Here is a 23,843-nt window from a genome sequence, read left to right on the forward strand (position 1 = left end):
AATGAGTGAATGGGTATGTCGTGTTTCGGTCAGATTAAGTAGTTTACAATGCACGCCGTAATAATTCCTGTGTTTCCTTATGATATATACATGATGGAGGACATCGTGATTGAAAGGAAGGCGCCATCCATGATGGTACGGTTGTAATTATTCTGAGACCTGTGACGTTCTCCAGCGCGACGTTAAACCCAATTTCCCCTCACCTCACCTCACCTCACCTAATCAAGCCCGTGAAGATCCGGGTTAGAATTGGTCTTCAGCCACCGATCCGTGTCGTAAGAGGCGACTAACAGGATCGGATGGTCAGTCCCGCTGATTTGGTTGACACATGTCATCTTATCCAAATTGCGCAGATCGATGCTCATGCTGTAGATCACTGGATTGTCTGGTCCAAACTCGATTATTCACAGACCGCCGCCATATAGCTGGAATATTGCTGAGTGCGGCGTAAAACTAAACTCACTCACTCACTGTAAGTATTCTGATGAGTCCCAGATCCTGACAACGCTGTCCAGGTTCTGGCCTAACCAGCTCATTACGAAATGTACATCACTGCAACCTGAAGAAAACAACTCAAGAATCCCTTGACATACATTTTTTCAAAAAAGGCGAGGGTATTCAATAAAAAGGTGTCACAGCCAATGATATCTGATATATTTAATGAGAAAACATGTTTGACAGTGTAACAGGGACATCTGAGGGAGATTTGCAATTGTCGTTGAAAGTCAGGTGTCTATATATTTTGTTTGATCATCCATCGTAGATCGGTCCCTCACGTCATTTACCATAAAAACGTAACCTCTTGAATATCATGGAATTCCGCCGCTATTCTAAAGACAATCCTGGATTCGACGAGGCAAACTCATGATCAAACTTCGAACGTCAACTAAGTTCATTCCATCCCATTCCTCCTGCAGAGCAGCGCCAAGTTCTTTGAGAGTGGTCGGTAGTTGGTAACGTATGCGCTGACTATTGCGAGGTGGGACATGTTCTCATGTTGGAGGTACTCATTGGTTCATTGGTCCAGCGCTGACGCTCTAAGCACCAGCTACGTCTTGCAGTAATGTGACGGTCCGTCAAAAGTGTGCGTCAGGCAATCATATCTGTCCACTTACTCAGCAGCTATAGCTCTGTGAAGCTCATCTCCACATTGAGATGCACTTTGAGCGCGGTATCTTAACACAGCTGATAAAACGTTGTTGTTGCGCCAGTTATCGCCTTTGTTCGACCAGATCGAGGTCTGTCCTACACGTTATTTATCTGACGATAGCGTGACTGTAATCTGATACTGCAAAACGTTAAAGGCTCGTACCACAATGCTTTTGTTCCGATTTCCAATATGCCAATTGCACTTTGCCGTCAGTGACGTGACAGACGCCAAAATATCGTTTAAACAAGACATTTTAATCTAGTTTATATCAGTGAGATATATAACAACATGTCTCACTGAAAATGTCGATTTTACCTCAACCATGTTCCAGTGAACATCATGAAATCTGCATATTTGGATGAAATTCTTTCCACATTGTAAACCTAATAATCATTTTCTAACCTCATACCCAATCATATAACTTTGTTCTAAATAATCTCACCCCAAAATGGAATATCCTCTAACTTTTTAATAGTGTAATACATTTGACATTTAATGATTTTTCAGCCAGTAATGGCCTTTTTCGCTTGGGTCCAAACTGATGCGGATTATTAAGGAAGCTATATTTTTCAGATATTCCCATCTGTCATTATAATGATTATTTTGTATTATGTTGGACATGGGGCGCTGGCCTTTATACAGAATAAAGAAATTGAATTGAATTGAATTGATCCGGATTGCGAACATTCAGGAGCTTCAGATGTAAATTGTATTGGAGTGGTGTGTGGAGGAGCACATTTGACCCTTGTAGCCGGCTGCATATGAAATGTAAGCACGAATATCCCTGTACACGTGACAAAACTAGTTGATGAAAGTAGGTCATTTTTAAAGAGCGCTAAAGAAACAACCTGACCCAGCGTATCTCAGTTAGATGTCAAGCTCCGGCCCCTACTGAACTGAGCACTGGCGTAAAGCAAACCACAGGTAATCCCATTTAGTTCTCAGCAAACAGACATCAATGTGTTCGACGTTGGAGTGCCTCCTTTCAAACTTATACTGTTAATCGTTTCCATTTTTCTGCTGTCTTTCAAATGAATGTATCGACCTTGTGAATTCTTGTGGGTCATACTAGCACAGCAAAACCTGCCCCCATGTCACATGCTTTTTGTTGGGTACAATGTGTATGTGAATTCATAAGCATGTTTGTCTAAAATTCGGATCCATTGTACGACACTCAGCACTGTAAACACTACCGTACTTAGTAAGTTGAAAATGTGGGCGTACCTTTGTCAGCAATGTTTCGATTTCACCACCGCTCTTTGTAGACTGACAGATGTTTTATTTAAGTCTCATCTCATACAAGTATAACATATATGAAATATTTACACGCATAAAATATACATTTGCTGTGCTTTCCCTTATGGGATTACGAGAGACTATTTTAAGAATACAAATACATACAATAGTTAAAACATACTCACTATAATGTAACAAACAGTCAACCTTACTTGTGATATAAAAGAGATCTCCTCTCCTCTAAGACATACATGCAGGTTTTGGCACTAGATTTTAAAACAGATTTTAAAACATCTGGGTTTGACATTATAAAAGCAAACTGATCAACAGGTGACATAGAGTTAAAATTGTCTTTTAAAACTGAACATCAAGTTAGCATGTGTCTAGTGGTATTTGTATATAAGGGACAGTTAGAAAAGCACGTGCACCTCATCTTCTATAACGTTGTTACAGTTAAAACAAACTCTTTCCTCTAGCGGGACATTGTTGAAACGGCCTGTCTCTACGTGTAAGGGGGGCTACTCCACATCTGAACATAGAGAGAGCTCTTCTTTGTTTTCTGGTCATCGTCTTGTTGATGTATTGTTCACGCCCATATTCCGTCTTGAAAGTAGCATTTCGTCTCAGTTTGTTACCTCCCCTGCCAGACTGGCTGTGAGTACAGGTTATCGTCTGCTTCCATTCCTTTATGTGTTGTTCAAATATCGCATCTTGGACCCTGTGTACTACTTGCTTGGTGTGAAGTCAATTTGTGACATCAAATAATTCATGCAAGTTTAGAGATGTAAGTTTAAGGCGAACTCTTTTAATCCAGTTAATCTTGTTCTTCAGTGCTAGTGATCTCGTCCACTGGGAGATTTTGTAGGTGAGCCGATCTCTGTGTAGACTGTTGGTTCTGGTGTATACTCTCATCACACTCCCCCAGGTCTTCACACATGCAGGTGTCCAGCCCATGTCACCCTCAACGGCCGCGTTCGGTGCGGGTTTCTTAAGTCCCATAAAACTTCATGGCCCTATTTTGTACAGTTTGTATTGCGGTTAGCGTCTTACTTCCCCATGTAGCGGATCCATATTCAATGGTTGACCAAACCATAGAGTTGTACATTTTAGTATATGTATTAATACTCATGCCTCCAAGTGACTTGAATTTGGATATAAGTAGTCCAAGTGCCCGGGTTGCAGAGCTGGCAACTGCTTTCTCCATGCGGGTATAGTCAAAATGTTCTGTGATGAGAAGTCCGAGGTAGCAATAACTGTCCGCAATGTCAAGAGTCACATTTCCACATTTAAATATAAAAGTTGTCCTCGGGATTGATACACTTCTACAGTGGAGAACCTTCGACTTGTCATTATTCACAGTCATTTTGTTGACGTCACACCAATTTTGTAGGCAGTCGAGGAGAACTTGAAGGTCCGCTTCACTTTCTGCTAAAAGCACAAGGTCATCCGCATAGGCTAAAATACATATGTTCTCATCATTCAAAGTCACGCCCATATCCAGTCCATTTAGAGTGACAATTAGGTCATTTATGTATATATTAAAAACAACAGTGGAGAGAGCAGACATCCTTGTTTTAAACCGCATCGCACATTGAACCATTCTGTAAGGCTTCCATTAACCCTTATAGAGCACTTCACACTTTTATACAAACATATGATTGCTTGATACATTTTCCCATTTATACCAATTTCTGATAACTTTTTCCATAAAATGTCTCTGCTGATACAATCATATGCTTTCTTAAAATCAATAAAAAGCTAAAAGGTGGATTTCCTGAGAGACTTCCTGGTTTCGATGATTGATGTTTGTGACGAGAGATGTTCAATAGTCGATGTTCCTTTCCTAGCACCGTTTTGTTCGTCTGCTCGTTATTCTCGGCGTATTTGTAGAGCCTTATGTTTAAAACGGAGCAATATAGCTTATAACTGGAGTTGGTGAGAGATATTCCTTTGTAGGACAGTGGGTCGAACCTATCAGCTCTTGATGACTTTGGAATAGGGTTAATAATTCCTTTCATCCACTCACTTGGCATTACTCCGTTTAGAAAACACATATCGAAAAGTTTATGCAGAAAATGGACACAGTTTGTATTTCTGAGAACATCTGGCCCCGATGTCTCGAAACAAACTTAAGTTTTTACTCAAATTTCAAACTGATTTTGACAATTTGAAACAACTGAATTTGTAACTCAACAGCATTTTTAAAACAAAAAAGCCCAAACAACTTAAGTAATCTATCCACTAAACTCAAATTGTGTACTGCGTTTCAGTTTAACATTGATTTCAGTCCATTCTGGGAAATGCATTTTCCTCCTTTTTCTCAAATTTGAGTAAAGCTATAACGTAAGTCAAAACAAAGACTTAAGTTTGTTTCGAGAAATCTGGGCCTGAAGGTATGTTGTCACACCTCGGGGCTTTGTTCTTGTTCTCATCGCTGCATATACTTCTTCGTATATAATCCCTTTGTTTATGTCAGCCTCGTCCTTGTCTTGTCCATGTTCTGATCTCACGTGATCGTATGGGTCGGGTTCGGACCCTGTGCTGTTGACGTTCAGCAGACTGCTTTTCGTCCCTCTCCATGTATTCAGAACAGTCTCTTTATCGGCTGATAGGTTACCATCGGGTAGTGTGACCTCCGCCGGTATAGATTGAAGCCGGTTGTAGCCGACTCCAATTTTACCGAGTTTCTTCCAAATTCGTTTGTATTTTCCTCACATAGGCGATCCAGTTTTTGGAGGTTTTCCTGATTACAGATGCGCTTACTTCTCCTGGTTTCCTTGTCAAATATTTTCCTTTTCAGAACGAATGTTCCACGCAGTGTCCTTTTACGAACTGTTTTACACTTAGACCAGTCACGCTGTGCTTTACACATATCATTCCATAGTTCTGTTAACTTATCATGCCACCATGGTTTCTTTCTCAAGCGTCTTCTCTTGTCGGGTCCCCTTGTGACAGCATACTGTCTTCTTGGTAGGGTAGTATCCATTTCCTCTCTGACAGTACACACAAATCTGTTATAGACCACATCGATATCCGTCTGTTGGCAGAGTGAGGCTTCTAGTTCACGTATTGTACTGCTTGTTCACAGCCACTTGAACTGAGGAAGGTATCCGGCACCGTCGTTACGTCATACTTAGTACATGTAGGTGAGGTGAAATTGGGTTAACGTCGTGCTTGAGAATATTTCGCTCATATGACGACGTGCATGCGTATGTACGGCTGCTTGTACTAGCCCAGACTCACGCTGGTTTATAGTGCTAGCCCACTGAGATACCATGCCGCAGTGAAGCATGAATACCCCACTCAGACACATTATACTGACTCCGAGCCGACCAGTCCTTGTTGTACCCATTAATGCCGAGCGCCAGGCAGGGACCAACAAGTACCATATTTTAACGTCTTTTGGTATGACGCGGTCATCCTCCCGCAACCTTGCTGTCGTCACCTCTAACACTAAACCACGGTCTTTGCAGATCACAGTACATCTGATTTCAAGCACAGTGCTGTGCTGACGTCACGTTGCAACACCAACGTAGTGCAGATCAGCGTGTTCTATATTTCAGGAAAACAGTGCTGTCGTCACGTTGCGATCGTCCACCAACATGCTTTGCAGTTACATCAACAGCTCAGATCAATGGTGTTTCTTTGCACCACGGTGCTGTTGCCACGTTACAAAACCTACGTAGTGCAGATCACAGTGTTTCGGTTGCACCACGGAGTAGTCGTCACGTTGCAACACCAACGTAGTGCAGACCCAATGTTTCCCTTGCCAACAGTGCTGTTGCCACGTTACAAAACCTACGTAGTGCAGATGCAGACCACGGTGCTGTCGTCACGTTGCAACACCAACGTAGTTGCGATCACGTTGTTTACTGTGTCACGTGCTGTCGTGACGTTACTCCACCACCGTTGTAGAGAACACGATGTTTCCATTGCACCTCAGCGCCGTCATCAGGTTACTACACCAGCGTAGTGCAGATCATACTGTTTCGGTTGCCCACTACGCTGGGCAGAACACAATGTTTCGTTTGCACCTCAGTACCTTTTGCACCTTACAACACGTTCAGCTGCATGTAAGAGAATTAGTGAAACCAGCACAACACAAATGTGACATAATGAACCCGTGTGTTCCATGTATCGGGAAGGTAATATTCATCTCGCTTCAGCAGTGGTCACGCTTCGAAAATAGACTCGGGCAGTTTATCCAGGGTGAAAACTGATATACAGACAGCTGCTTGTCTTTATGTTATATGAGATAGCTGAGTCAAGATTGGCCCCTACCTCTATGTTTAGAAAGACCTCCCAGAACTGTAATCACAGGTGTCGCTAGTGTGTTAGTCATGCTCTGTACATTCCCGCAGAAAGATGTCAAATGTCGGAAGAGAACAAAACAACGAGTTTAACCGGCGATGCAGTAACTGCTGAACTGTTTTAAGACTGATGATGTTTTGAAACGCCATGACCACGTATTGCTGACTTACAGAACAGTACGACCGCTCCTTGAGGTCAACAAACTGACCGAGCGAGACCTCACGTCATCCGTGAACCCGCTGATCCAACGCCAGATCCAGTGGACGTTGACATACAAGGCGAGTTCCTGTCCGTGAAGAACAGCTTGCAGAGAAGACGGTTTCCCCCAGGCCACAGACTTAATGAAACAAAGAGGGGCGTAAAGGCGAGTGAAATGTAAAGGCTGGATATTTTGTCCTAGTCCCTTGCACAAGTAACCCAATATCCTGCCCTTTACCAGTTATCTGATAGGGTTCTGGGGTTCAAGGCACTGGTGCCATGGATTCCATAGCAAGTCTTTTAGCCAATCCCCAGGGGCTATGTTGTCACATGACAGGGGCAAGAGGGAGCGTGGGACCCCCAAGCCTGAAATCTTCCTCTTTCTGCTTGCACTGTCGAGGTGACAACAAGCCAACTTGTTTTTTAGGTAAGAACCTCAGTTTGCTTCCATATTGCAACTAGGTCTTCTATATTAAATTCCAATCCATAGTTATGTGGCTAGCAGGATAAGTAATTATCTGCGGCTTTTAAATTAATGCATTATTTAATTTGATAAATCACTGTGCTGGGTCACTGGGTCACTGTCATTAATTATTCTTGCTGTGCCAAACTGGCGAAAGGTCACTCATCTGTGACTGTCCAAACGTGCACTCGATTGCAAGAATAAATGACATGTACTCATTGTAATATATTTTCATCTAGAAATTCGTTTTAGTAAAGTACTTTATGTGTTTAGCATTAATTTGCTTATTTGACCTGCCAGTCAAAATTGTCTCTAGCTCATTGCCAAAATGCCAAAAACTTGTTGCTGTTAACAACTGAACTCCTTTGCCATTTTATTCTAAATTAAAAAGTGGCTGTATCACTGTCCCGGTTTCCAAACCATGTACTCAGTTAGAGTATCACGGTATCATCTGGAAGCAATTAGTGGCGATCATGCTCACTGACCAGTGCTGACCTCTCCACTGAGCAGCACACAACCTTGGCTGTCTTCGGCTCTCCTCGGCATTCCTCGGCTCCCGTCCGGCTTCATTACAAAATGGCTGCACCGGATGTAAACAAAACTAGGGTCCGTCGTCTGCTTCATGTTTATCCTAACATAGCGTCACGATATGGCTGAAATATTGCCGATGTGACTTAAAATCTTAACTCACTCACTCACTCCTAACATAGCAAAAGCCTACTATTATCTCATGTCACTTTATCAAGTACATCTGTAAAGTGCTAGTGATGGGTAATAGCATATTCAGCATTTGAATATTGTTTATTTTCTGAACAAGATTATTTTCTTGTTCTCTTCGCGTCTGGCGTTACGCAATCAAACGTAATATTTCTACATGTTGTTACATCAATCATGTTTTAGTATGTTTCCCCACTTGATGTGAAAGTGAAGTCACAGTTTATTCAATAATAATATAATGTATTATATTATATGGCCAATAATATACCTACAAATTGTAGTAATATAAATCAAGTAATATCCATTTATTACATCTCATCAATTTATTTACTATAATTAGGTGTTTATCCTGGGTAGCCCCAAGTGGTGTACCTACTGGGTGTATTGACATTCTGTTGGAGCTAGCCTCATATTGACTTGTATGATCATCCAACAGGCAGTCATACCTCATTTCCCTTAGCCACATGTGTCGTACAGGCCAGGTGTCCTGTCGTGGCTATTGTGTATATCAATTAAAGCCGGTTTTCTGTATCATATATTCCAAATGTGTTGGGTATAAATTTTGCCCCACTTTGTGCATATATATGTATTTTTATATTTCCCATTGGCCCTTAAAGTTAATTTGACTTTCACCTCACCTCAGGTGGGACCCTATGTAAATCCTCTGATAGGAGGGGTGTGACGATTCTTTCGGGTTATATAATTAAAGTTATTTATGTAAATACTCTTTGGGATTGTGTGCTCATATATGCACATATGCTTTTGTACCAATATTGTATTTATTTGTCCTTTAATAATATTGTTTCCCCTAATAAGTATTGTCGTCACATTCTATATATCAGTCGGATTATTGTTGATTCTCATGATTGTATCTGTACAATGGCTCTTTCTGCCTGCACTGTCGAGGTGACAACAAGCCAACTTTGTTTTTTAGGTTTCACCTGAACTGTGCAGTCGGAACTTGCAACACTGTTGCCAAGACTTTTATTTTGATACATATTATTACTGTCTTTCTGTGTTGTGTCATCTTTGACTGGAGCACTTCGCGCAATAGACACACTTGCCCATCCCTTTTCCCGTGAGACGTAATTGTTACGCAAACACAGCAATTACCTAAGTCTTACATTGGCGCCCCCCAAAAACTGTTGCTATGGAACCCATGGCACCAGTGCCTTGAGCCCCAGAACCCTATAAGATAACTGGTAAAGGGCAGGATATTGGGTTACTTGTGCAAGGGACTAGGACAAAATATCCAGCCTTTACAGAAAGATCTCATTATAGGACTCGATGTTGATCAGCAGGCTTTGTCTAGACGTGTTTGAAAGTGCTAGCAAACGTCGGCGGCTCCCGACTTTCTCCCGACGATATCAACGCGTTGTTTGTGATTTGAAAGGGGCATATTAAATATTTGAACATGCTGCTATTGTTGTACAGTGACAATTTGACCCCACCACCTTGAGGTTTCTCCGTGCGTTGCAAACAATCACAAATGGACTAACAGCATAGGCTTGCACGTGCGCATCCCCTTGTCCTGAATGTTTATTAAATGACCATTCAAACTCGGGTTAAAATGAAGTGTGCACCCCCCTTTTTTCAATAGTGTGCAACACACACACACCCCTCTTCTCAAAAAGTTGTATCCGCCCCTGTACAGGTACAACTCTCGTCTGTTTAAGAAATTATGCTTCCATTGCCAACATCAACCAGAGAGACAATTCTAGGTCCAGTTTCAGCAGGGGAAATCGACGTTTCCAAGGAAATTTAGATGGAGAGGTTACGGTGACCGTGACATCTACTCCCAGTTTGTACAGCGGGGTTTCCCCCAGCAGAGTCGGGGCCGCGGCCAGCCAAGCGACGACAACGGGTTGTTTTAATCCTGACCTATGGTGGAGAATTGTGGCTTCACGGACTGTTCTGCAGAGGATTGAGAAGGGTGTTCGCATCCCAATAAACAGAACTCCTGAAACATTCAAGTTTCCAAACCCGGAAGATTCTTTTAAGGAATGTGAATGTATTGATTCTTAAGTTAAAACACTTTTGTCAAAAGGTGGTGTAGAGCATTGTGATGTTTTTTGATAACATTTCTCCCATTTGTTCCCAAGAAGAATGGAAGGTTACGTTAAGTTCATAACCTTAAATATTTGAATTTGTTTTGCTGTTCACCTGCCTACAGAAATGAGGAAATTAAAACTGTGGCTGATGTGATTGAACGAAATGACTTACTCGTTTCATTAGATGTCAAGAACGGTTTCTTCCATATCCCTGTTCATCCCGATGATAGAGTGAGTGAGTGAGTTTACTTTTACGCCGCACTCAGCAATATCCCAGCTATGTGGTGACGGTCTGTAAACCATCGAGTCTGGACCAGATAGCCCAGTGATCAACAGCATGAGCATCGATCTGCGCAATTGGGAACCTATGACATGTGTCAACCAAGCCAGCGAGCCTGACCACCCGATCCCGTTAGTCGCCTCTTACAACAAACATGGGTTACTGAGGGTTCATTCTAACCCGGACCTACACGGGTCCGATGAAGAGAAATTATTTAGCTTTTCTGTGGAAGGGTGTATGTTATAGGTGGTGTGTATTTCTTTGTGATTTGGCATGCAGCTCTTACTACTTTAATAAGACTTTAAGGACATTACTAGCATCTGTACGCTCTCTATGCTTGAGAGAGGTTGTATATGTTGACGATTGTCTACTCATGTCAAGTAGAAGATCTGATAATCGACACCCTTGAATATTTAGATCTCGTAGCTTAGCTAAAGTATGTGGTCAGTGTGTTTAGTAACATGGGTTGCTGGCCCAGGTAAACTAGTCTTTGCGTGCAGCATATGGATTGTGAAGTATCAGAGATTCGTGGGAACCTGTCTTTACCTTAACCAGTAGTGTTATAGAAGAACTGAACTGGTGGTTGACAACTATTGATGCTTCTATCGGCAAAGAACTTTGCCAAAAGTCATTTCATGTCAAGATTGTTACTGATTCTTCTAAGACAGGATGGAGCGGTACTATTAACACTCAACAAGCCTCTGGAAACTGGAATTTGAGATTTTCCGCAAAGTCGTCCAATCACAGGGAACTTTTAGCCATGTTAATGGTGATCTTAGCTTTCAAGAACTTTATTCGGGTTCTAAATGTAAAGATATTAACAGGCAACTCATCAGCTCTGGCTTATGTTTGTCGTGCCCAGTGCATGGAATTGCCCATTTCCTGGGTTGGGGCAAGTGTTGCCCAATGCCCGTGAATGGACGGTGGCTTGCTCAATCGCGCTGATTGGCCAGCTAATGCCAGGGAGTGGGCAGTGCTAAGGTCTGCTCATTCCTTGGGATTGGATGATAACTTACACAGGCTGATTGACTGTATTGTTGTGCTGTGAATTTTGCTTGGTCTGTTTAGTTTGCAGTGTATTTGACATTTGCTTTACAATAACTGCAGACCATGGTGCAAAAAGCACAATTTGACAGTTTAGTGAAAACAAACACCTTCTCAGTTATTTTCAAAGAAGACTATGGCAAACTAATATAAGTAATTTGAGCGATGTGAGCAAAACATTCTGAAAATGGCTCATGTGAAAAGAAGTGAGGACATTGTGAACAGCGAGAGCAGCTGCAAGACTGGACAGTGTTGGCACTGGCCAGAGCTACAACATGTATGGTAATGGTCAATGTAGCAGCAAACGTTGTATGTGAGGTGAAATTGGGTTGAATGTCGTGCTTGAGAATATTTCACTCATATGACGACGTGCATGTGTGTGTATGTGTATGTGTGGCTGCTTGTACTAGCCCAGACTGAAGCTGGTTTTATAGTGCTAGCCCACTGAGATACCATGCCGCAGTGAAGCATTCCTACCCCACTCAGACACATTATACTGACTCCGAGCCGACCAGTCCTTGTTGTACCCATTAATGCCGAGCGCCAGGCAGGGACCAACAAGTACCATATTTTAACGTCTTTTGGTATGACGCGGTCGGGGATCGAACCCGCGACCTTCCGCTCTCCTGGCGGACGCTCTAACCACTACACCACGGAGGCGGTTAAACGTTGTATGTGCTACAAAGACGTAATAAATGCTCTAGACATCGCCATCTTCGAAATATCAAGTGTAAAATAAGTAGTTGTTATAATTTCAGTTTTTATGTTTGATCTTTTAATTACTTAAATGTTTTGATATGTCACATGTATCAAGATACATGTACTGTTTTGTTAGAATAACCATCAAATTCAGCTTTAAAAATAATATATATTTGAACTTTTAACTGACTAAATGTTTGCATGTGTTACATTGTATAAAGATACTGTTTTGTGAGAATAAACATTAGTCATGATGTCTCTCATTTGGATTATCTCTTAATCTCTGCCCATTCCTGGGATAGTGCAAACTGAATCATGAATTGCCCCGTTCCCGGGAATCGGACAGAGCGGTTGTCCAAACCTAGGGAATGAGCAATTCAAGGAATTGGGCACGACATATCAACCACAAAGGCGGACCTTCGGCTCCATAAACGTCGACAACAGAGTCTATATACTCAGTACAGTAGTTTACATTGCTATTCTGTATACAGTATATATCCACTTAGTATATACTATGATGCCTTTGGAATGTTGCTGTGTTGTGACCGTGGCAATATGTTTACCAAATTTCACGTTTGAAATTTGATGAATAAAACGACCGTGGTGCCCTGACCACGTGACATATACAGATCGATATGTACCATTCATGTTATTTTATTTGTTTTGATAATGAGTGAGAGATAAAAAAGATACATTAAAAGAAATGTTGTGAATAAATTCACAATTTCAGTTGTTTCTAATGACTGGTCATAGTGATGTACGTTTACCTAAAGTGCCTATCCTCCCCGGATCAAACTATACAATAATATTCCAGCAAAGGCCTAGGAATGTGCAGACGAATCTTCTCCCCAGTAAAACTATACCGTATTTTCTCTAATACTGACTGACTGAGTTTGGTTTTACGGCGCTTTTAGCAATATTCAACCAACATCACGGCGAGGGAACACCAGAAATGGGCTTCACACATTGTACACATGTGGGGAATCGAACCCGGGTCTTCGGCGTGACGAGCGAACGCTTTCACCACTAGGCTACCCCACGGCCCCATATTTTCTCTAATAAGCGCGCGGGCGCTATTTTTCAGCGGACTTCCAGACCCGGTGCTTTTTGCGCTTACTGGGTGTAATTACCGTAATTGTTAGTGAGCTCTTTCATCCCGGCGCTTATTAGAGGAAATACGGTACATGCACACTATCGGCCATGTCTGAATCTTCACGGAAACAATGTATAACACTTGAAACACCCTTCCATAATGAATAACACTGCCAATAACCAAAACCTATTAGACCAGAAAAGAACCCATTGAAACGATTTCTGCTTTCAGCTCTGTTTTGCTTGTGTTCAAGGCGACAATGTTTTGCGCAACCCTACCTTGCCTCGTGGGTGTTGCAGTAATCTTTGCGGGAATTTCGAATGTGGCGTACATTCCATTGATGGAGGGTGTTGTTGATACCTATCAGGCGAGGGTTATCTCCACGTTTGCAAGAGTTGTGAGGATAGTGGTATGTTGATAATATTTATCCATTACCTTGTTAAGTGTTCTACGGTATGAAGCAATAAATCAGATAGATTTGTTTACTCGCGAGAGCGGGGAGCTCCATTACTAACTTGAAAGAAACTGACCTGTATCATTAATTGTAATATGTTTGTGTATTATTAACAGCTAGTTTATGAACTTGGTCTGATGGTGTATTAAATTGTTGCTGAAGTATAAGAACATTTTTTAATATATAACTTTGCATTATATGCTGATGTGCAGTATAAAGGCAGTCTTTTAAATATAGGGTTGTATATATATATATATATATATATATATATATATATAATATATAAGAATGTTATATATATGTATGTGTGTGTGTGTGTGTGTGTGTGTGTGCTATTCACGCTATGCTAAGGATCAGATCATTGATTCAACAGTTTACTATTATCTGGGGTCTAATTTGGTTTAAATATCTAAGCTTATTGTAAGCATGGATCCTAGGTTTCAGTATGTCTCTGCATCTTGTGGATCCCATACCTGCTACTGACAGATGTTGTGTACTTGTCAATGACTCGTTCCATGATTTGCAAAATGGTTGATTGGTGCCATGAAAACCATGTTTATGGTAACTCATGTATCAAGTGCAAAAGGTTAGGTTAAAGTTGCTGTTTGCGTAAAGAAGGGTTACCATATTATTATTTACAATTTCAGATTATAAATCTATGTTTAAGTAAAGTTTGGAATTTTTGGGATCCTTAGCAAAATGTGAGTAGTATATATAAGCGTCTTGTAACACGTGTTTTATTTGAGATTACGTTTTCTCAGTAAAGTACAGTTTGTAGTTCTTTTGTTGGGTGGAGTCCCATTTATGATTCGAACCCACACCCTCAGAGATAATGTTATTATGTCTGATGTAGACTGTCATAATTTGGTCCTGAAGGTTTCATGCTACTTCGTGTTCACCATAACGCCACGTTTATTCTAAAACATTTAAGAGTGTTTATGATATTTGTATTGAATGCATATATTTTGTCCTTGTTGAGCCAGTCGCGGGTGTTAAACTTGTCAATGTTTCCTACAAGGGAGGAGTGGCAGAAAGTCTTGGTTTGGAGACACCTGATAACGTGGCAAGAGCGATGACAGACTTCATCCTTTCAGACAACACACCACCTCCTCCCACAGACCACCTGAAGGTAACTCACATCTAGGGTGCGCTCGTTTTGCACAAAGTGTTTCGCACGAGCGATGAATTTCCTAATCGAACGGCCAGGACCTATCTCGTGTGCGTACTCACGAGTGCCAAGAGGGCCCTCCTACAAAATCGAGGAGGGAGATCGTGAGAGTGGCGGAAGTACGTCATTTGGCGCGGTTTGGATGAGTAGGCCAAAGATATTCGTCCTTATTTACCGACTTACTGGCACAAATGAACACATTCGTTATCAACCAAGCTGTTGTTTTGGTTTGGGTTAATTGAATTGATTCACAGATGGTCACAAATGAGTGTTACAGACCCGTATGAGTCGTAATCGGACAGTGAGTGAGTGAGTAAGTTACTATTTAACGTCACATCAGCAATATCTCAGCCATATCGTGACAATAATCGGACAGTGCACCATGTGGATGTCTATAGACCACAATTACTAGCAAGAAAATAATTACGGTCATATATTTTAATCAATTGACCTAAAATTATTTATTTGCTTGTAAACAGTCAACCGAGTGTGTGACTATGTGTCGATCGCGCTAGGTGGCGATCTGAGCATGCGCAAGCAAGTACTCGAGTGAAACAAAACGAACGGGTTCCTAATTTCTCTACCTCGAGGTCTTGCTGGCAATGATTTGGGGTCATGATTTGTCCCAGTAGATGATGGCTCCTTCAGCTTGTGTGGACCATTTTGACTGAGCTATTTATCGTATTGTTGCCCTCTGTGAGGAGTTACGGTGATGGGAGCGTCACTGAGCAGTACTTTTGGACTGGAACTGGCGCTATATAAATCTTTGTATGACGATGATGATGATGTTGCATGTTTGCACAGGTGGAGGACTACACTTTTGACGGTGTACCGGTAAGACTGTATCGACCAACGGCTGCTGCAAAACCATCGCCGTCAGTGATATACTTACATGGTGGGGGATGGACCATACTTCACATAGGTACGACAAAAGTACAATTGCATTCATTTCAGCCATGGTCAGCCATAAATTACCTTCATATTAGTCATGGCTCACCATGAATTACATTTATTTTAGCCATTGCCAACCTTGAATTACATTCATTACAGCCACAGTGAGTGAGTGAGTGAGTGATTTTGGTTTTACGCCGCACTCAGCAATATTCCAGCTGTATGGCGGCGGTCTGTAAATAATCGAGTCTGGACCAGACAATCCAGAGATCAACAGCATGAGCATCGATCTGCGCAATTGGGAACCGATGACGTGTCAACCAAATCAGCGAGCCTGACCACCCGAACCCGTTAGTCATCTCTTACGACAAGCATGGGTTACTGAAGATCAATATTCTAACCCGGACTTTCATTGGGTAACAGCCATAGTCAACCTTGATTACCATTCATAGCCAACCTTGAATTACATTTATTTTGGCCATAGTCAACCATGAATTACATTGATTTTAGCCATAGACAAACGTTAATTACATTCATTTTAACCATAGCCAAACATGAAGTACGTCTATTTTAGCTATAACCAGCAGTGAAGTTCAGTCTACATTACTTCATTGAGCATGTTAGAGCTAAAAGGAGTAATATTCTCGCTAAATAGGGAATCTAAATCCATACTGGCACTTTGACGTGCTTCAGACTGTAAATAGATACGGGGCTAATGAAGATACAGAGGCATGTAGTTATAAGATTACTATTTTCCCGGCCACTTACCAGGTAACTGGGATGTTACAACCCGAAAGTTTCAGGAAATACGGTTTCAAACCGACCATCTGATACTACCTGGCAAATGAACGTGTACAGAATGTATTACCCATCGGATTTATTAGGTAACTTAGTATTAAACGCAAAGCGTTTCGCCACAATTGTTTTCACAGACGAACAATTTTCTATCTTCTCTATCTTCTAAGGAAGAGAAGTAGCCTTAAACCTACCAATGACTTGTTATTTCAAATAATATCAATGTTTATGATATTCCTTTAGTCCAATCTAATTCCACTTCACAGACAAAATATAGCAGTCTAAAAAAAGCGATGAAGAGAATTTTCGTGATAATAAAGGATGAATTATCCAAAAGTGTTGCGTTTCTATGTCAACGGTCGCAAAGTGTCACGGTGGTCCCTACTACTAAGTGGAATAGGGACAGATGGAATATCGTACCACCCGTGAAACTCTGGAGTACCGTTTTCATCTGTATTGGCTATTACCTAGACAGAAGTCCTCTAATTTACCTATACCTGTGAAGATCCGAGTTAGAATTGGCCTTCGGCAACCCATGTTTGTCGTAAAAGGCGACTAACGGGATTGGATGGTCAGGCTCGCTCACTTAGTTAACACAATATCAATGCCCATGCTGATGATCACTGGATTGTCTATGCGTGAAGGTCCGGGTTAGAATTTTGATCTTCAGTAACCCATGTTTTTCCCAAGAGGCGACTAACGGGATCGGGTGGTCAGGCTCGCTGACTTGGTTGACACATGTCATCGGTTCTCAGTTGCGCAGAACGATGCTCATGCTGTTGATCACTGTCTTGTCTGGTCCAGACTCGATTATTTACAGACCGCCGCCATATAACTGGAATATTGCTGAGTGCGGCGTAAAACTAAACTCACTCATTCACTGGATTGTCCGGTCCAGACTCGATTATTTACAGACCGACGCAATACAGCTGGAATATTGCTGAGTGCGGCGTAAAACTAAACTCACTCACTCACTGGATTGTCTGGTCCAGACTCGGTTATTTACAGACCGACGCAATACAGTTGAAATATTGCAGAGTGCGGAGTTAAACAACAAACCAGCTTAATCTAATAAACCTAGAGGGTAAATTAAAGAAATGCACCACGGTCATACTATTGTGACTTGTGTCCTTACGTTTCAGACAGCTTCGATGATATCTTATCCGACTATGCAGTTACATCTGGATATGTCTTTATTTCCATTGAGTGAGTAAGTTAAGTTCATCATGTTGTGTATGTTAGCCCTTTAGAATTTACATATATTTTGGGTAAGTTTAAGCTAAAATTATGTTGAATTAGGTACCCCCATATTTTTTGTGAGTCGAACCAACAGACGTTCGTTCAGAATACATAACTGGTTGTGAGGTAATGCGTAGATGTGACATCACCAGCAGATGTGACGTCACCAGCGTCGCACATAGACGCCATCTTATTGGGGTGATTAATAAATTGACACTGGAACTAAATCACGCTGTTGTCTGTTTTCAGCCATTTTGATGGCAATAACCAACACCCTCTTCCAGGGGTGCAGCATGTACAGTAACTGAATCAATGGAATACCATACTTCCATTGTTTGGATCTTCAGACTTAAAGTGTCTAGTTACTTAGCTTGAATGCTAGTTAACTCATTATGTCGAAGTCTTTCCCTCATCCTTCCTCTGTGTTTCCATTCACAACTTCGATTATTTACCATATAGGAAATGTAGTTTTTATATGTGCATTGTGTGATTGGTCACTGTTTGGAGCGCTGGTATCTGCAAAAGGCTTGGCCTTCAATTTTAGGCACCAAACATTTTACTGGGTATTTTAAGTAGGGACCATTCGTAACTGTTGTACCATAACCAGCGTTTGGGAGAGGCCTGGTACTAATAGCAAACCTTGACTCAATCATCAATTCTCTGACAAGATAACCTTATAACTCGTGTTATGTTCGATGTTGGCATGAACAGATCAAGATTGACGCCTTTTATCAACATTTTGTTAAACCTTACAGGTATCCGCTAGCTCCTGAGAATCCGTTCCCCAAACCGTTCGAGACATGTCTGACAGCAGTCCTTCACGTCTTGTCCCAAGCAGGGTCATATGGACTGGATGCAGAGAAGGTGGCTATTGCTGGTAAGGGAAGGTGTACTGAAATGCATCAACTGCCTATAGTTGGAAAATCACATATCTAGAAATATAGAGCGGCTAGTCTGATTCGTGTATTTCTATGAAAGAGCAAATACAATTTAGAATCAAAGCAGGTGTTCTGCTACTACAGTCAAGGTTAATGTTCTGCTACTATTATAGTCAATTCATGTGTTCTGATACTATAGTCAAGGCAGGTGTTCTACCACTATAGTCAAGGCAGGTGTTCTGATACTATAGCCAAGGCAAGTGTTCTGATACTATAGCCAAGGCAGGTGTTCTACCACTATAGTCAAGGCAAGTGTTCTACCACTATAGTCAAGGCAGGTGTTCTACCACTATAGTCAAGGCAAGTGTTCTGATACTATAGCCAAGGCAAGTGTTCTGATACTATAGCCAAGGCAAGTGTTCTGATACTATAGCCAAGGCAAGTGTTCTGATACTATAGCCAAGGCAAGTGTTCTGATACTATAGTCAAGGCAGGTGTTCTACCACTATAGTCAAGGCAAGTGTTCTGATACTATAGCCAAGGCAAGTGTTCTACCACTATAGCCAAGGCAGGTGTTCTACCACTATAGTCAAGGCAAGTGTTCTGATACTATAGCCAAGGCAAGTGTTCTGAAACTATAGTCAAGGCAAGTGTTTTACCACTATAGTCATGGCAAGTGGTCTGATACTATAGTCAAGGCACTAGGTTTCTCTCATTCATCAAAGTTTAATTTCTCAGGTGACAGTGCAGGAGGAAACCTCGCAGCTGCAGTAAGCCTAAAGCTCTCCGAGCTAAAAGACGTCCCCAAACTAAGGTTTCAATGGCTTATCTACCCGGCACTCCAAGCCTTCACTTTCAAGACCCCCTCATACCTTTCAAAGGAGGATGCCTCTCCCTACTTTAACGATGGCGCGACAATGGCGCATTACTGGTGCAACTATATGGGCATAAACACACCACGCATGAAGGAAGCCTTCAGAACCAACCACCACACTTCTAGGAAACTGAAACAATCAATTTATGCCTCGTACGTTGATTCCAAGCTGCTTCCAAAAGAATTTCGCGGCGACAGACCCGGAGAAACACGTTTAGACTACGGCGATGACGAGATCTCCAATGAAGTCGAGAAGATTATTTTGAATCCTTACTTTGCACCGTTGATGGCTCCGGATCTTAGTGGAGTAGCTCCAGCGTTTGTTGTCACAGCCGAGTTTGATGTTCTGAGGGATGATGGTCTGATGTATGCTCAGAGGATGAAGGACGCCGGTGTGGACGTGGTTGTCTACAACTCCCCAGGGTCTATACATGGCTTCTTGAGTTTCTTTGAAGGTCTCATTCCTAAGTATACTGACACTGATCACACAATAGGCAAGTTTGTAAAGTATGCAAGGGAGCATTTCAAATGATGTTCAGCCATTCAGCAATTTGATTTGATATAATGTGAAAAAAACATAAAAATAATCTCTTTATAATTTTTAATAAACAGAACTTAATTCCTAACCTCAACCGTGATGGAATTCAGAATTGTACTTTGTCAGTTGAGACCAAAGAGGGCCAATCACAATATTCTTTGAGCATTTTCGTACTTAGGTTAAGTCTCTGTTCTTCAGTTGTGTAATGAAAGCCTGAAGAAGGGTGGGCTGTACGAATTAATGGCACAATCCAATGATGCTCCCTACCGCATTCTTCATTTGTGTATTTAGACTTGTGACCTGTGCTCTTGGCACAGGGCCACACACACCAGCAAACCCAGCAATTATAGTGAGTTGACTACGCTGGTTTGAACAGTATTCCTTTACGTTACGGCGTGTCAGCTTAACATGGAAAACAGATTTTCCGTTAAATAATCAAACAAATACAAACATACACACTTCAATCATTGATCAGTGGACGTGTAACAGTGAAATCGAGAACTACCAAGAACTAAAATCAAGAACACCCGACAAGAGATAAGAAAGGATGGTAACGAAGACGAACGTGGTGTACGTGGTCTGTAAATATTCGAGTCTGCACCAGACAATCCAGTGATCAACAGCATGAGCATCGATCTACGTCATTGGGAACTGATGACACTAGTCAACCAAGTCAGCGAACCTGACCACTCGATCCCGTTAGTCGCCTCTTACGACAAGCATGGGTTACTGAAGGTCACATAAAAGGAATCAACGAGTTTATGTATATTACATTTTTATTACACGGTAAGATGTCAGTTTTGGAACAGACACACATTCCTCTAGTTATGCTTAACAGTCGGGATTGATGGTTCCTCATTTTGTTACATACATAACAAATACATAAACACAGTATATATCGTCTTTGATGAAGATATGCAGTATCTGGCGGCTGTATCACCATTGTACAGATACGAGTAAACGCAGGTTCGATATCACACATGATTATCACAGAGAGATGTCCTCGATGTCCAGTTGTATCGTCCTTATGCAGGGGTGATACCGAAATCCCCCTCAGTTATGCACTGGAATATAAAAGATGAATAGCAAATATTCAGTATATATTTGTATTTTATTATTATTGGATATTTATACTGCGCACATATCCACGCACTAGTGCATGCTCAAGGCGCTGGTAATTTATCCCTCGATCATTGGGTGTCAAACTCAACGGCACATCTTATCAATCTCAACTCCCTGGGGATAATACAACTCTTGCTGCCACAAGGCGCACCGAGTTAATGCGGCTTTCCCATCCTTACGAGGTACCCATTCACAGCTGGGTGGACTCGTACACATAGTCACAGTACTTTGTCCAAGTTTACTGCACGTTGCTGTACCCGCAACTAAGTGTTTGCACGTACTCATGTGGCCACCATCCGGTCATATACCAACGGATTCGTGGGTTCTTTTAAGTGCACAGGGTTGTGTACTGTACACTAGGGGTTGTGACAACACTGAAATAGTCTGCACACCAAGTTGATTCCAAGGATTTTACACCCGGTCACAGGTGGGCTCGATCCCGTCACCACATGCTCGCTGGATCACTAGCCTGGCGCCTTAGCCAGCTCGCGCACCACGCCCCACACATAGGCAGATCATGCAGTGAGTACCCAACTGGGATACGATGACATGTGTCAACCAAGTCAGCGAGTCTGACCACCCGATCCCGTTAGACGCCTCTTACGACAAGTATTGGATACTTAAGACCAATTATCGTTTCTTACCAGTATGAACCAAACGATGACCCAGGGGAGGAATAGGATAGTTATGATGAGATGTAGGAAATGATTCACACGTGGTCTGAAATACGAGAAAGAGGTGCTAATTAATGAAATGTGCCTTATCTGTCATTCTCACATAAAAACAAAACACATAGACAACATTATAGTGTACATTTCAGAGTATTTGTTTCCTTGTTTCTATATAAAAATCTAGAAAAATAATCAAATGAATTAAGTCAATATCACGTTTCTCTAACAAACAGTATATTTATAGCGACAGTGTATATCAATATCCGGTCTTGACTATCATCAGAAACAGATTCCATTAATTTTAGTGTTCAGGGCAAAACAGAAAAGAAAATTATCATAAATGGACCTTGGAAATTCGTTGATGACACAACATGTTCGCCACAACAACGTTTATGTTCAAAGGAATTACAAGGTCTAGAGATACAGCCAAAATTGATACCACTGTAATTGTTTACCTAATAACACGAAAGAAATCAACATTTCTCCTTTCAAAAATGATATATATGTTTTACATAATGCATGAATGATGATTCTTGACGGAATATTACTAAACTCTCGTGTGCTTATCTTTCTGTCAGATCCGATTCCAGACTGTTGTAATAAGCTTACTATGTATTGGTTACCGGTCCTTATGCGACGTGAGTGGGGAGGTCTTGCAGATGGTTTAAATTATAACTGGAATAACTTTTTGTCAGAGTGTTTGATTACTTGGTGAATGATGGTGCTTGTGCTGCTGTGATTCAGCTAATGATAACAATTTGATAACTTCATTTCAAAGGACTGTTCTGATACATTTTCGATAATCCTTTGCATTCAGGTTTCAGGTATTCTTAATTCATGTATAAGAATTTAGATTTGGTACATTTGATGAGCTGACCGTGAGGCAGAGTCTTTTACTTCTTCATGCTACACAGCGTGAAATGTAATCTTTAGGCGCATTGCTGATAACCAGTGTGGCCCGTTAAACGTCATGAATTGAAGCCAACAATTGGTTATACCTACTTGGGTTGTCAGTCAAGACAAGAGGTACTTTTACGACGATGTCGTATTGGCCACAGTCGGTTAACTGATGACTATCTGCTCAAACGGATGGAGATGGACCTCCTATGTGTATGTTAAGTGTTCACCATCAAGCATATACTGCTTGACTGTGTGGATTTTTCAACTGCAAGTGACTCACATAATGAAGCGATAAATCTGAAAGACCTAAGTTAACATGTACCATAAATTGTAACTATGTAATTTGAATGACAGATTGCTTCTTTTTGAATCACCTGTTATGACAGTTTTCTGTTTGTAGATAATAAAGTAATGAATATATATGTGTTGTTGTTTGTTAAATAAATCCTTTGGACTTTGTATTTACAATGTGCATAAATTACACTGGAATAATGCCGATGTGACGTAAAACCCATCTTAACTCAACCCCGTTGCTGTCGACAACGTTCCAGTTGTATCGACGCAGTCTGTACCTAGTCGCTGACCAGAGCAGCAGCATACGTATAGGGCTTCGCCATTGGGGCATGACAGCATACGCCAAGCATAGAAATACGCGCATTGCAACAACCAGCCTTCCTTCAGCGTGGATATACTGGTGGGAATTTCCACGGTGCTATTGTGTACAGACGACTACGATTACAGACATCTGACGCTGTGTAGGACCTATTGGCTATTGTCAGAATGGAACACAGTGGTAACCATGGATTATCCGCTTTCACCTCACAGATGATCCGGCTTGTTGTCTTGACAACCGAGGACATGTCCCTACTTTCACGTCTATGGGACGTCGGGGAATCCCACCACGGTCGACGGTTTTCTTTTTTGTACTTGGCGGGCAAATATCATTGTAACCAACTGTGTACATCGATGCTTATTTGATACATGTGGTCTCACCTCAGACAAGTGTGAGTTAGTTCAAAATTACCTCTGTTCACCCAGCAGAAAATTGGGTACCCGGTGAGTTAAGTCATG

At 41.5% G+C, this 23,843-nt stretch overlaps 1 protein-coding gene across 2 annotated transcripts; it reads left to right on the forward strand.

Annotated features, from left to right (window-relative positions):
* The first annotated feature begins 1,963 nt into the window (after window positions 1-1,963).
* On the forward strand, window positions 1,964-20,839 carry LOC124274077 (carboxylesterase NlhH-like). 2 transcript variants are annotated; one of them, XM_046709398.1, is made up of 7 exons: window positions 1,964-2,074; window positions 13,474-13,651; window positions 14,715-14,825; window positions 15,669-15,786; window positions 17,693-17,756; window positions 18,545-18,666; window positions 19,406-20,839. In XM_046709398.1, the coding sequence occupies exons 2-7, from the start codon at window positions 13,502-13,504 to the stop codon at window positions 20,071-20,073; spliced, it is 1,233 nt and encodes a 410-aa protein (XP_046565354.1). In that variant the 5' UTR covers window positions 1,964-2,074; window positions 13,474-13,501; the 3' UTR covers window positions 20,074-20,839. The 2 variants fall into 2 exon arrangements, with proteins under 2 accessions (XP_046565354.1, XP_046565355.1); XM_046709399.1 differs by having other exon boundaries at window positions 1,999-2,074; window positions 13,496-13,651.
* Window positions 20,840-23,843: the final 3,004 nt, after the last annotated feature.

Source organism: Haliotis rubra, unplaced genomic scaffold, assembly GCF_003918875.1.
Source record: "Haliotis rubra isolate DU_JTF1 unplaced genomic scaffold, ASM391887v1 Scf1872, whole genome shotgun sequence".
NCBI lineage: Eukaryota > Metazoa > Mollusca > Gastropoda > Lepetellida > Haliotidae > Haliotis > Haliotis rubra.

Bases quoted from the DNA above. Each gene is read 5' to 3' on its own strand.
- LOC124274077 (XM_046709398.1), top strand. From the start codon at position 13,502: ATGTTTTGCGCAACCCTACCTTGCCTCGTGGGTGTTGCAGTAATCTTT. The intron at 13,652-14,714 runs GTATGTTGATAA...GTTTCCTACAAG, and splicing joins CAAGAGTTGTGAGGATAGTG to GGAGGAGTGGCAGAAAGTCT. The intron at 17,757-18,544 runs GTGAGTAAGTTA...TAAACCTTACAG, and splicing joins TATGTCTTTATTTCCATTGA to GTATCCGCTAGCTCCTGAGA.